At 36.5% G+C, this 15,535-nt stretch overlaps 1 protein-coding gene and 1 long non-coding RNA gene across 13 annotated transcripts in view; one reads left to right on the top strand and one right to left on the bottom strand.

Annotated features, from left to right (window-relative positions):
- CACNB4 (calcium voltage-gated channel auxiliary subunit beta 4) overlaps positions 1 to 11,751 on the top strand; it is a 248,047-nt gene extending 236,296 nt beyond the window's left edge. For all 12 annotated transcript variants that reach the window (XM_073241450.1, XM_073241451.1, XM_073241457.1 and 9 more), the window contains 2 exons: positions 2,714 to 2,899; positions 5,203 to 11,751. In XM_073241450.1, coding sequence (XP_073097551.1) covers positions 2,714 to 2,899; positions 5,203 to 5,463 — 447 coding nt within the window. In that variant the 3' untranslated portion in view covers positions 5,464 to 11,751. The remainder of the gene's footprint in view (positions 1 to 2,713; positions 2,900 to 5,202) is intronic.
- Positions 5,346 to 15,497, bottom strand: LOC140850488 (uncharacterized). Its single transcript, XR_012133395.1, has 3 exons — positions 15,172 to 15,497; positions 14,860 to 14,988; positions 5,346 to 5,465 (listed from the first exon to the last, which is right to left on the bottom strand). It is a non-coding gene; the product is annotated as an uncharacterized lncRNA (long non-coding RNA).
- Between the last annotated feature and the right edge of the window lie 38 nt (positions 15,498 to 15,535).

Here is a 15,535-nt window from a genome sequence, read left to right as displayed (position 1 = left end):
AAGCCGCATATGTCAGTATTCATTCAGAAGCTGAAATTTGCTTTCCTCTGTACTTCTGAAAGCCTAAAAGCAGTTTCAAATCATCTTCCATCATATAGCTGTCTTTAACAGTGCAAAAACAGTTTCCTAGAAATGACTGAGGCTTAAGCATTTTATATATTTTATATATATATATATACGTATATATATATATACGTATATATATATATATAAATTCTCTCCATTGGCAAAGAGAAGTACTTTATTAAAATCACTTGTAACTAAGGGTATGTTTAATTGTATCTGCAGCTGTGAAAATAGAGCATGTGGAACAGCCAAGTAGATATAACCCTTGTTCAAATAGTGTCTTGCGAAGGGGTCTCTTTACTAGTTATGCCCTCTCTGAGCTTTGCACTCCTGACTGTGATAGTCAGGACCCTCAGTCCGGGTGTCCCTGGAAGCTTCTTTAACTTTGGAAAAGCAAGAAAACGGCTTGTTGAGACTACCCATTGTTGAGAACCCACATTATAGAACGAGACCTATGTAAGTGGATTATACAGTTAACATGAAATTATGTAAACAGCAGACATTCAGTCTAGAATTGTGAACAGTGTTAGCCTAGAGTGGCTGACAGAGTGGTCCTTTGTTCCTGTGCTGCCTAGTTTCCTCTTTCCTCCTATGTCTTACGTTTGAGTCTGTGTGGAGTTTTTGGGGTGGGGCTCTTCTTGTCTCACTCCAGCTAGCACTGCGGTGTTATCAGAGATGCAGTGTTTGTGTCTGAGCATTAAGGACAGTTCTCAGCTTTGTTATTTGTCACTGTGGTGGTTGACAGAAATGGAGGGAGAGGGGGCTTTTGGTTGCAAAAGACAGAAACTCCCTTGAGGTACTTTAGTGGAAAAGGAGATTCCTTGCAGTGATGTGTATTGACTCACACAGCAGGAGCGAGCTGACTTCCCATTCTTTCATGGGAAGTCTGTATTGCGTCTTCCATTGCATCTTTGCTTCTCTTTCTCTGTTTTATTCTCTTCCCTCTACAGATAGAGTTCTTTGGCTTACCCATAGTTTCTCCTCTCTCAGAAGTTCAACTTTCACCTGTCTCTCTGGGCCTCCTTCTAGAATCCAGAGCTTTAAGATGCCGCTCTGAACATTAACTAGCTCAGTATCTTTAATGTTATGAATTGAAGTCTCAGGCTGACATAGAGTATTATGGATTTAATACTTGTCTCTCCCACCAGACTATGTTTCTTGAGCTTAAGGTTGATGTCTGCTTTCTTTGCCATTGTATACCCAATGCCTAGCACAGAATACATACTACATAAATATTTTAGGGATGAACAAAATATGCAGTGAACCATCTGAGATCTAGTAAGTGTTCATCTGGGGAAAAGGTTTCTACATGAGTTGAACTAACTGGCTGAGTCTTCTCGGACACCAGTCAGTTTAGACTGAAGCCACCTTATTCTTTTCTTATTTGCTAAACACTTCTTACTGTTCCCAGGACTTTCAAACTGCTTTGCAAATTAGGGTCAAGATGTTCAGTAAAGATTGATGTGATAAAAACCTTCAAGTAGTAATTGTTGGGAGAGAGATTGGTTCCATGGCAATGTCTGCTTCAGGGACCCCTCACAACTGATGAGAGTGAGTTAGCTGACCCTCCACCAACTCAAAGTCATCCACATGCCATGGACCTACTGTCCAGCCACAGTATCAGTACTGATGGCAGTAATCCTATATATTGATTCCTTCCTGGGCAGCTATTATTCTGGTAACATGAGCTTGTGAAAAGCAAGTGGGTGGTTCTGGAGGTGGTACAAGAGCAAAGATGTGGATCCAGCTGTTGAAAGTTGGGGGTGCACTTTCATTTCCCCATGGAATGGCTTTTCTCTTTGTAAAGTGCCATGGTTTTCCAACTGTTTCCTGGTTTCCCTCCAGAGAATCTGTATCCTGGGTCTGTCTTCTCTGTGTTCCCAACCACACTGCAGTGTGGGAGGGGCCGCTCTGCTCCTTAGGGATCAAGAAAACATTTCCTGATTATAAGGCCAGATGTGACAGTAGGTTCTCCTTGGCAGAAACGTGGACACCAGATACTTCTTGTGTGACACCTACCCCCCTCTCATAATTAAATACTCCTGGTCCTTGTTCTTTGTAAATATTTCACACAAGGATCTTCTGTAGCAGAAACCACTGTAATGTTTTTTTCTAGTATTAATCCTAAACTTTTTTCATGAGACAGATATTTTCACAAACATTCTTAAACTCATCTAAGTAAATGTTATTCCCTTCAACCTAGTTACTTTAGCACATGACATGTTTATTCCACTGATATGACTGCCACCTAAAACATTTGTAGAACTATTCTTTAAGTGCCATTAACTTAACTTCTCTCATTTTGAAGTATAACCCAGCTGTATAGGAATATGTGGATAAAGATGTGAAAACAAATATGTTTTGATGCTATTCTACTTAGAAACTTTTACACGTATCTCATCTTTTTCTTCTAAATAATGAAAGATCTAAATATGTAATGAGCACTCCCATTTTTATGTCAGTGTCCAAATTTGCACATGGCTAACTGTGAAGCTCTTTGACTTTGAAACTACCCATGCCACTCCTCAAATTTGGTATTTTCTACTAGACATTAGAAACACTGTTATCTGCATTACGTGGAATTTTAAGTGTCATTGCTGAAAATCTAAAGTATAAATAAGATGGGTCTTTTTCTTGCGATCTGCAGGAAATGTTTGATGTTATACTGGATGAAAACCAGCTGGAGGATGCGTGTGAACATCTGGGAGAGTACCTGGAAGCATATTGGCGTGCAACCCACACAACAAGTAGCACCCCCATGACCCCACTGCTCGGAAGGAATTTGGGTTCAACAGCACTCTCACCATACCCCACAGCAATTGCTGGGTTGCAGGTATTGTCACTTCTCATGTGTGCTTTTACAACCTTTCATTTAAGATTCTACAGAGAAGTTGGTTAGGATGGAGAAAAGGATTGTCCTTAATCTGAAGAGAGAAATATGTGGGCATTATATAATAAATCTAAAATATTACCTAATCATGATCTACCCCAGATGAAGTTACCCAGAGTGGCCCTTTCCTTAGAATTTTGCTCCCGGTTAATTTATAATGGCTCCCACTTAGATAAATCAATCCCTCCTATGTCTGAACCCTGCCAGGAAACCTATTATGCACTCAATACAACTGTCCATTACTTCTCCATGTCACTTCCTAAGGATTATGCAATGGTAATAATGTCAGGCACTGTGCCAAGTTAAGATATTTTGGGGCAAATGGACCTTGGACTACACTTACAATGTAGGTAGAAGTGAAAAGTTGGCACTTTGTTTATATCCATAAATATATTTTGAGTATAAATATTTATGACTATAATAAATAAATATTTATGGACATAAACAAAGTGCAAACAAAGCCTGCCCCACAGGCTGCTGGGCCTGTCCTCTAGCCTGCCCAAAACAGAATGTGCACATGAACAAAGCCACTCTGTACCTAAACAGTGACAGATCCCCGAGTTTTCTTGGGGGTGTGCAGTGTCCCACCTTGCAGGGGCTATGGCGAGTGTCCTTTAGGGAAACTAGAGACGAGCACAGGAGCAGGAGGGTCTCCGGGACTGTTCTGGGGCTGTGCTCAGGGTTAGGTGTCGGGGACCAGAGGCATTATGACACAAAATGAATCTTGTCTTTCTATATCAATTATTATTCCCCATTTATCAAGCAGCTGCTGGAATGTAGCCAAAGCTCCAGCTGGCTGAGGAACTTATAGTCATTTGAGCCTTTTGCATCATGACTAGTTTTGTATTAATGGGTTATAATGATAGTCATATTTACAAATCACGTAAAGTTAACTCTGAGATAAATGGCACTCTGCAATGCTATTATAATTGTGTTACTCCCTTACAAAATTGCATTTTTATAAGTGGAAAGCTGCCATATAAATTAATAGCTTTTGAAGTGGGAAATGAACGTGGGAAATGTGTTATTGTAATATACAGTATAGTATGCACCAGGACTAGTTTTTGACTTGTTTCTCAGCCTATGTGCTGATCCATGTATGACATTTCAACTGACTATTTTGAACTGGCTCCAAATTGCACATTGTAGGATGAGAAATGGATGCATGAAGCAACATATGCTTCTATAATGTAGGTAGAAATGAAATGTTGCACTTTGTTTATAACACTCTTGACTCATCACCTCTAAGACCTTCACCTGGAGTAGTTCCCCCAGTTTCACTTGAGTTAATGTGGTACTCTTTATCTGGGGCCTATTTGCCCTACTAACTGTGGGCATTTAATTGTTAGACCACTGTCTGGGGTTAAAGGCATAAGCTGTGACTATTGAGTGAGTTTCCCTCTGTGTGAAGATGAGTACCCCTTAGAGGAAATGGATCTGGGTCCCTGGTTTCATGAGGATCCTGTTTCTTACCTGACATGATCTACCTAGGTAGACAGACACAGCTATGACATGTTTTCTCATGACTTGAAGAAAACTGTTGAATAACATTTTCTGTGCCATCAGATAAGTGTCTGAAGATATTAATTTCACTTAATGATATTAGAGAAATTTGGTTTTATCTGAAGATTATTTTTACAGAAAATTTCAGTTGAGAAAGCAAGAATTGTAAATGAATAAATTGGTCAGCTCCGTCATTATTGTCTATGTCTTTGGAAAGAATATTGCTGAGAATATTACATTAATATTGTAGAAACAAGCACATTATTTTATAGGTAGCACAAATCACAATTTCATTAGAATATTTTTAAAATGTACAAGGAACATTCAGCTAGATAAAGATGAAGTATGTGACTTCACGGGGAGAAAGCCTTTATTAGTTCAGGGAGGAATAAAATAATAGATGCTATTCTGAACTTTAACTTATTTCCCACTAGTAAAATAATCTCCATTTCTGCAATAGAAGTGGAATTATTAGGCCTCCTAAATGTATTAATTTCTATTCAATTAATAAGAGGCATAATCATGCAGCATTATATAATTAAATTCACAAACTTTGACTTTGCATGTTGTGTCCCAAATAAATAAGACCAGATATTTTGAGCAAACCATTTGTACATCAAAATGCTTTCTTAGGTCAGATATATGGCATCTTTTGTACTGATCCTACTGTTGTACATATATTTACATGTCCTGGATGAATGAAGCTGAAGTGATTTAATCAATGAACTATCTGATATTTTTAGAGTCAGCGTATGAGGCACAGCAACCACTCCACAGAGAACTCTCCAATTGAAAGACGAAGTCTAATGACCTCTGATGAAAATTCTCACAATGACAGGGCTCGGAAGAGTAGGAACCGCTTGTCTTCCAGTTCCCAGCATAGCCGAGATCATTACCCTCTTGTGGAAGAAGATTACCCTGACCCATACCAGGACACTTACAAACCCCATAGGAACCGAGGATCGCCTGGAGGATATAGCCATGACTCCCGACATAGGCTTTGAGTCTGCAGAAAGAAACAAAAAATTCAACTGTTGACAAGTTTGCCGTAGCACTGCTAGGATAAACCATTCTTAATTTGGCGAGTATAGCACAGTACTTACTGTGCTTATAGGCTGCTGTTATTTGATGCTAATTAAGGGGCAAAAAAAAATGTACATTATGCTCTTAAATCTAGATGGATATTAGATACCCAATCATATAGATATTTTTAAGTGCAACATTTACATAACAGTACCTTTTGTTTTCTTCATTAGATTTAGACACGTCAATTTGTAATTTAGGGTACTTATCAAGGCACATATAAAATAATTTCCCATGCTGGAAATTCCAAATGACCAGTTCCAGTTGGAACCAATTTATAAACCAATTCCTGTTGGAATTTGGGTGAATTGACTAGAAAGTCTACTTGAGCATGTTACAATCAATTTAAAAATCTGAAAAAAAAAACCATAATTAGTAAGAAAATCAAAATACCAATAAAAGCCAAAATCAACCATGGCATTTATTTGCTGGAAGCTAAATTTACACTTAAAGTTGGAATGTATAAACATTTTAATATATGTTAGTTTCCAGAATGGCTTTTCAAACTTACCAAATGTATTGATAGTGCCAAAAAAAAGACCTCAATTAATGCAAAACTTACACACTCTCCTCAGATTTTAATATTTTTATTTCTTTCCTGGCACAGCTCTTGTATTCAAAGTGTTTGGCTTTTTGTTTAGTCACTACTGTTAGCTTGTAGAAGTTGGCAAAAAAAAGACCTAAAAATGTCTTTAGCAGTGTGAGAGAAGAGTAGAAAAGCCCAATCATACCTAGTTATGTGAGATGGAAAATGGCGTGTTGTTTCCCCTTTAATCAACCTGAGCACAACTACCCACATCCAGGAATCTGAAGTCAGACAGTAGGGCGGAGCACAGATCCTCCTGAGTACAAAACTAAACATCTCCAGATGGGAACTCATCTATCCCACTCATGACAAGCATGGGTTGGATATTCCTGCCAGCACAATTGAGTATCTTTCCATTGCTTCACTCAGTCTGTCTTTGAATATGTGAATATTCTTAGCCCTTGACCAAATTCTTTATAATCATGCTAAGGATTTTTGTTTTACATGGAAACATTCAAATTTAATATTCAAAGCTGTATTTATACAAATGATTAATTGAAAAATGTGAAAACAATTGAATTTAAAAGCTTGCAATAAAAAAACTCATAGACTCAGAATATATTTGTTCACTAAAACAATAACAGTTTTTATTGCAGAGAATTATAAAGAATTTGTAGCTCAAGCTGCCTTATTTTTAATGGACACTCTTCTTCACCTACTGTCTTCCCAGTTTTTCCAGTGGCTATAATTATGGAATTAGTGCCCTTAATCTTATATTATCAAGGAAGCCGTAGCTTCATTATGATCCAAGAAATTATTGAAATCGACCCTTTTATACAATACACAAAAATCTTCCAAAGTCCACAAGGCATGCATTTTTCTAAAGTTCAATAGAACCAGGCATTAAACAGCTTTTCTACTGGTTCATGTCATGAAGCCTATTTATTGAAAACAGTCATAATGTATTTTCTACTACCTTTCCCCCCAAGCCTTTCAATGTTCAGGCTCTCAAAGCATGTACTAGTTAACTAAATTTTCTGACCATGAAATTAAGTTCCATATTCTTGATCAGTCATACTTATATTGAACCCCATATGACTTCCCACATCTCCTCCCCTCCTGTTCACTGTGTGTACCCCATAATGAACAATGAACCTGTTTAGTTGATGCTGAGGATGCCTGTCATTTTGTAAGTTATCTCAAGTAAATTGATACAATTAAAAATGTGGGCTCAGTAAATTCTAAAAGCTAACATGTGATACTGGCTTGTGAGGTTCTTCTGTCATCTAGTGAAGCTTACAGAACTTTCAGTTGTAACATTTAAAAGAGTTGTATCCACTAGGCACTTTAATTAACATATAACCTGCCATTATTGAATACTTTGTTAGAGAACAAAAGAGTATTTTCCAGCAAACAAAAATATATTTATTACATGTATAGCATATATTTGCATGAGAAAGAAAACAGCCAAAACATTTTTTCTATATGCTTTACTGGTTTCTTGTTTGTGCGTATTAAAGTATTTAATTGCAAAAAGTGCACCAAGGTGATAAATTTAGAACTAGTCAGCTGTTCAGCTTTTTCTGTAGTAGTATTAGCAACCCGATCATTTAACCACTTTAAGATATTTACATTTTATGGCAGGTGGCTATAACAGCATTTACATATATTTCCTAGTCAGCAAGATTACCATATTTTTCAACTTTTAAAAATCACTTCTTTTTAAAGGCCTCTCAAAGCCTTGCTTCTAAGTCTTCCATGTCATGCTAATAGAGAGGTCCCTTCAATATCTGTGCACAAAACCAATTTGTCATTTACCACAAAGTGTCCATACATGTTTTACTTTGCATTCTTATTCAAAAGCTAACCATCTTGGAAAGGGTTATAATGTATATTTTCTTGATGGATGTATTTAAAATTCTGCTTTGATTTGTCATATTCTTTCCCCTTCCTTTTGTAATAAGTTTATCTTTTCCACATGAATAAGAGATGCATTTTCCTTTTTTTTTTTTAAACCTTAGTGTTTACTGTGTAAATGATACTAAAATACATATATATACTAAATGAAAAGTTTTATTTTTGCCAAGAACCTTTGGAAAATACATATTCCACAAACACTTTGTTTTTAATTAATTTATTTTAAAAATAGTAAATGATAAGCAGGAGAAACGAGTCATAAAGTTTCAAGGCTGTTTTAATAAGTATAAAACACATTCTGTGATTCAGTATGTGAAATTGCAGAATAGCAATTTCAGCCAGTGAATATGTAACAGTGTAGACTCATGTGACAATGTGAAAATGTAGTACTGGAAAAAAAAAGAATGCAGTTTGTCAATCTTGATGTTAATTCTCAAGGCTATAATGTGACGCCGATATTATAATCAACAGTATTATCCTGTTTATTCCAATATTTAAAGCAACACTTAGAAATGTTTATAAATGACTGATGACTCTCTCTTATCTTTATACAGTTCTACTGGAAAGAATATTGAAATGAACAATTTAGACTGATAGTCTTTCCTAAAAGAGAGTCTTAATTATGACAATATGTCATTGCACTTAGTCTTTAATGAAATGAATTTTTTAAATATAAAACAAATTCTGAGGAAATTATTTGATCCCTTTGAATAATTTGTTAATTAATTTAATTATTATTGTTGTTTGCAAAATGTATTTTTGGAATGTTAACCTCTTTTCATACCTGCATACTTGAACTTGTCTTTTATGTGGGGGCCTTAAATTCATAATACGAAGCTAGAGCAGTGAAAGGGAGGGAGAGAAAGAAACTATGCCAAAAGATGGTTTGCAAATTTAAACTCTTTGAGTGAATAATATCATTAAGTTGTTGTTCAGACCCAGGATGTCAGTTAAGAATGTTTCTAGGCAACCTTATTTTGCATGCTAGTGTATATTTTTTATTATATAATTTTATTTTGATATTTGCTAAAAAATAAAAAGAACATATTGCCACTATAGAAATTGCCCTATATATATTGATAGTTATACTACCTCTTCTCTAGGGAAGACAATTTGTCTTTAAAGAGAATAACACTTTTCAATAAGTAGTGATCAAATTTATTACTCTTACTACTGACCTTGCTGCAAAGCTAAATGCATAACTTGTTAAAATGTACTTTTCCTTTAGATTTTTAACTGTTTCCATAATGTTCTTATCACCCTTTCATTTCTTCTATGTCAGTGAAGTTTTCTATGAATTAGTACACATCTATCAAGAGGTAAGGTTAATTTAATAAATCATTCATCATAGGGAACAAAACAAGCCACAAGGGAACTGCCTTTGTGTGCAACCTGTTATAATATCTAGCCCTAAGTCCAAACAAAGACTTGATGTTTAACTGTTGCTGGTTTGCAAATTCAAATTTTATTGATCCTTGATTTCTCCTACGGGCAATTAGCCATTTCCTGGATAAGGATATTCATTATCTTGGACTCCCATGTCATTGGAACAAACCTCATATAAATGTTTCAAATAAGTAGGAATGTACCCCTTATTTCTTTTCTATTTCTGCCTTTGTCTTTCATGACAATGTTGCATGTTGCTTTCTTTTTTAATTACATAAAACTCATCTTTGAATGATTAAATGAATGGAAACATTATAGGAAATTATGTAATAAAATTGTTTCATTAGTTCTTCATACCTTTAAATATTGTTAATATTCTGAGTTACTTACTCAGGCTGTGCTAAAGGGCAGAGAATAGTCCTTCTCTTTTAAATACTAATTATGATCAAACCAGTCAATATAATAGTTATTGGACAGACAACAAGGATAACTTTTTTGTTGTTGACCTAAGCAGTCAAGTTAGTCAAAATAGTATAATTGGTTTATATGGGCAGACAGAGCTACAGCAATCAAAATTACTTTTACAAGTTTCCTTCTTTTATTAAAACAACCTTCTCAAATGAAATATATCCTCTTTTAGCAACCATCTCTATTTTTTGGATGGTTTAATCCCAAATGCTTCATGTAATCGAGGGACATTATGAGAAGACTAGGAAATATCTCATCAGAAAATCTTGACTAAGGGCTGTAACTTCCACTCATCGTGAAAACCATGTAACTAAGAGTAAAAAGCAATGAGTTTCAGGAAGTCCTAGTTACACATGAAACGTTCCTGTTTCTTTTGATATGTAAAGTATTTGCAGAAAGATGGTAGAAAATGTCACTAATGAATTTAGAGTGGTACCGGAAATACACACTGATGTTTCCTGTTGAAAATCATAAGGAGTTAAAATGAGAACTCCCTAAGAACCAAATGTGGCTGGCCTCTAGCTTTTCAATACCAAGTGTTCTTGGTTATGTTTTGAACACTTAAATTTCTCAACCAATGGCTGTGTCTATATTTATGTAGGTGCCACTCTTGCCCTACTTGCATGCCACTTACACACTTTTAACTGAAATCAGTGTGAATCCTGTACTCGTAAGGGATGTATTAAAAATGCAGGATCATTAATGCTATATTATTGCATACTATTTCTCATATGCCTTAAAATATTTTCTGGGACATTATTAAAATGAAAGCATTTTATTGCCAAAATAAATCTATGTTGTTACTTTTAATCTGCATTAGCAGTAGAAAAATAATGTAGCAAAAACATATTGTACAGTACAAAATTATAGAAGATATATATTTTGCCAATAATATGAAAATAGATCGAGGAGAAAGAAGCACATTTGTTATAGCACAAACTTTAAACAAAATCCACTGTTAAATTTGGCAGTTGTATTTTTTAAAAGTATATAGATTTAATTCTAAGTTTTATCAGATTTATTTCATCTACCATCTTTTTAACTTGCTGCTTGATACTTTTCCAGCAATTTACTTCATAGCCTTGCAGTCTGTGGGTGTAGTTTCTTTTATTTTATTCCCTTCCAATAAAACTTATTAAATTTTATTTTGTGTTAAGACTCATATACTATATTTACTGTTATTTCTTCTCCTTCAATAACAACTACAAAAAGTAATGGCAAATGAGCTCATAGGGCTCTTCAGAATTTTGGACATGTTTGGAATGTTTCATATTTTTCATAGCCTAAAGTCAGAATGATAAATAAAGATGTCCCCAAAACAACAAAAAAGGTTTTAGAGATTCTTCAGTATGTTCTGTACTGAATCCTATTTGAAAAATAAGTTAAAGCCATTAGGTGTTTTTTTAAGGGGTGGCAGGAGGAAAAAACATACATAAAAATACTAAAAATAAATATGACAAAATGATGTAAAAATATTTTCCCTACTATTCTGAGGGCTGTTGATATCCCAAGCTTTTGCTATATCTCCAGCTACAAAATGGGGGGCGGGGAGGAAATCACCTTTGTCGAATAATTTTTTCCTTTTTTTAAGTTTTAGTTACTTATTTTGACAATTTATCCCCTTTTACTTTTCTTATATAGGTAAATGTGTAGCATTCTACAAGGCATGCTGGGTAAAATATACTATGCAAATGTGTACAGTGCTGCATGTTCCGTTCTCCCTCTGCTTTAATGGCTTTAAAGAAAAAAAATGTGTTGTTATTTTTGTGAACCAAAACATTTAAAGAAAATGCAGAGTGCATGCATATAGTATCCTAATTTCTATGGATTTGTTTTATGAGATTTAAATGTGTACAAACCAACTGCATTAATTTTTTTCTTTTATATAATAAATGAAAAAACACTGAAACCAGCATTATACCTCTCCTTGATATTATTCTAGAGATATACTGACGAAATACTGGAAATTAATAGATGTATTCCTGTACCTCTTATAGGAAAAAAAAACCCTCTAAAAATTTACCCTGAAAACACAGATTCGATTAAATAACTATTTCCTTCATGTTATATTAGATGCTATGAGTACACACACAAAAAAACACTATTAGGAAAGAGTTCACAAGTTAAGTACAAAATGAAATATATTACAGTATATGTGTGAAACAGGATTGGCTACAATAAATATAGAAAAATAAACTAGTCAAACCTTATTGTTCACAAGAAACCTCTAAATTATTATTTTAATAATAGCAGTTATCAGAAGTTTCCTAAGGTATCTTGTATCTGTAAGAATTCATGGATGTCATATGGCTTACAACTTGGTATCTCATGTTCTCAGTGTCAGCTATCCATGCTGTGACTTGATCAGCATTTGACTTTTCTCTCATTGCAGTGTACAAGATGTTCAAAAGAACTGTGTACCGTTATTATCATCAGATAATAATGATTATCTAATCATTAGGATCATACAGTCATTTATTACAGCCAGATTATTTCAGAAGCATTATCACATTTAAGCCATCTAACCACCCTGGAAAATAGGCAAGGCATAGATTACTAGACCCACTTACAAATGAAGAAACCAAAGCTCATACCTTTTCTCTCTAAAGTACTTTTATTTAAAATACATACGTTAAATGCTTTTAACTTGTAGTCATCTGAAGCATACAAAACAATGCCTGAAATACAAATAAGTGTTAGCTGAATGGATGGTGCTTCAGTTGCTGAAAACACACTAGGTAAGGTTGTCCCAGCCATCCAGGCATTTCAGCAACAATCTGAAACTTCCAACTGGAAGAATTTCAGCTCACTGCGATCACGCCATCAAACAGCTATATGCCTGAGGCCACCTCTCGTCACCAGCACATCCTCACAGATAAGATGGGTCATGGAGAGATGTCTTGTTTATCCTGTCATTCAACATGCATAGTGGTTGGACAGTGGGCTCTGACCCTTGGCTGGGTTCAAAGCCCAGATCCAACAGTAACTAGTCATGAGCATGAGCAATCATTGCCCTCCGCTGTACCTGGATCTGTTTCTGTAATTTTCCTTATGTTAGGGGTCACATATTCATGTTTCTTTCTATGTCCATTAATTTTTTATTGGATTCAAGTTATTGTAAATTTTCCATTGTGGATAACTTGATCTTGTATTCCTTTAAAGAATGTTGTATTTGTTTTGACAGGCAATTGTAGATTAGTTTGATCCTCTCAAGGTTAGTTTTTAAGCACCTTTAGAACTAGTCTAGAGAAGGACTTATTTGGTTGATTTAGCTTCTCATCTGAAGTCTCTAGGGTGTTTATGGACTGTCCCATATTTTCAGTGAGTTCTCTTTACTCTGGCTGAAAGGGAGCTCATACCTGGCTCTTTGCAAGCTCTGGAGATTACCTGTTTTACAGCTTGCTGGTACTAGCTTTTCCCTCAGAAACTGTCATTGGCCAGCCCCATGAGGTTTTATACCTCACATGTACATGTTGATACGCAGCCAAAGACTCAATGGCTCAACCTACACAGGCTTCTGGAGCTTCTCTCTGTATGGATACCTCAGTCTCTTGGAATGCTGATGTGTCTTCAACTCCAGGAGATTCCCTCCCCCTTTGCAGCTGGCTGAGAATTGCCTCCAGGCAGAAAATTCAGCTAATGGTAAAACTATCATTTGTGTTTCTTATCAGGGATCACATTCTTACAATGTGTATCCTGTAATATCTGAAAACAGTTGTTGTCTAGATTTTGTCCAATGTCCAGTTAATGGTAATGGGGCAGTTCTAGACAATCCTACACTCCTATGCCTTGAAGCAGAAATCTCTCTGATGTCCTTTTGCACATTCCTATAATCATGGGGAAATTAGTCTTTTCAAAGTCTTATAAGGAGTCTGTTTTCACAAATAGCTTCATACTACTCAATAAATATTCCCAATTACTTCTATAGTAGTTCCAAATTTGTATTTCATACATGGATGCTATAGTTGGACAAGATTGTATTAGGCAAATTCCCTTTTTTTTTGAGACACTTAGAAAATAGTCTGGAAGACTATCTCCTTTATGTAGATTATAAAATATAAAGCCCTAACTGCAAGTTAATGTGTATATGACTTCTATTTAATAAGGTGACAGAGATGTGTAGGAGGTTTACAAAATGTCTTAGAGTTGCCAAAAGCCTTACCTACTGTGTGCAAGAATGGAAATATTAAAGAGTTAATATAAGTGGGTTACAATACTGTTTTTCTAAAGAGCCTACAGAGTACTTTATTATGTAAGCCATCAATTTAATCCATAAATTAAAATGGATTAATATAACTTGCTTTCCCTTCATGTCTCCCCTAAACTTTGACATTTTAACCATAAGCCCTAAAATAAAACGAAGAAGGACTTTTTCTTGCATCGTTGTTTAAAAGAGACACATTTCAGTTCTCAATGCTGCCCTCTGTTTTTTTCAGGTACAACTTTTCTAGCTCAGACAACTAGGAAAAACCTGTAGACTGTCCAATGTCTTACTCAAATCTGTACTTTTATATATATATGGAGGGAAGATAGTGTATGGCTACGAGAAGAATGATGGAAAGATGTAGTTTATTGTTCGTTTTGTTTAAGCTCATTCAGCTCTGGAGGAGGGTGGGCAGAGCAGGTCAAAATACCTTCATCATGGCTCCCCACTTTTTTCTTTCTCTTCCTTCTTTACCAAAATTAAGAAGAACAGAAAGGGATGGGGCTAATTGTTTCTGGTTTCTTTGTGGAACAGAAGTAAACAATCTCAGATTGCTTTTTCCCCCACCGGTTGTCTCCCCAAGAGTAGAGACTAATCATCCTAGTCGCCAGATGGCCTAGCATCAAAGGAAGACCTCACAGACAAACCCTCTGCTTTTCAAGTGAGAAAATCCAGGCCTAGAGAGGTTCAGTAACCTGCCCGGCTGAAAACAACATGCGGAATAAGAACTCTCATATCAAATTACCTGATGATTCACTTAAACTCGAGTTTTCAACTACACATCCCACCAGAGAGTGGGTTAACACAGTGTGATACCTGACTGGCAGAGAACACAGCTGTTCAGGGTGTGCAGGCGGGAAGACTGGAGGAGCAGACAGAACATCTGAGCAGCTGTTTCATCATCTTGGAGTAATGCAAGGGCTGGAAGGGACAGTTGAGGCCACACTGTGGAGAACAATGCAATGGCTATCTGTTACTTGGACCCTTCTGCTCAGCGCTAGTGGCCACTATTTTAAAAGATGGGAGTGACTTGCCCAAAATCGTTGCTTCGGGCAAGATTGACTTGAAAGTGTTGGGAGATCGGAGAGAGAAGAGGCCTGAGACCTCCATCGGCATAAGGCGACTTACTTGGACAGGCCGAGGGCTTCAGCTGGGCGTCAGGGACAAGAGCTTTGAGGATGTGAAGCATCGCTCAGAGACCCTTCAGGAACCCATGTCTTTGAAGACCAAGACGTGGGACTTTTGGGTGTAGTACGCGTGACGGGTTGGGGATGGGCACTAGGGCACTCAGTTAACTTGTCTAGATGACGACTCTGTAGAGGAAACAGAAAACTCGGCGAGCACGCTACAGCAAGGCGCAATCGGCAGCCCCCAGCGCCTCCACCCGCGGTGTCAGGGCCGCCGCCTATAGGCCGCCCCGTCGCGCGAACGAGCGCGGCCCGGACAGACGCCCCTCCCCAGGCCCCGCCCCTCCGGCCTCGCGCCTGCGCCG

This window comes from Manis javanica, chromosome 7, assembly GCF_040802235.1.
Source record: "Manis javanica isolate MJ-LG chromosome 7, MJ_LKY, whole genome shotgun sequence".
NCBI lineage: Eukaryota > Metazoa > Chordata > Mammalia > Pholidota > Manidae > Manis > Manis javanica.
The sequence above is the reverse complement of the archived record's forward strand: the minus strand, read 5'-3'. Positions and strand labels throughout refer to the sequence as shown.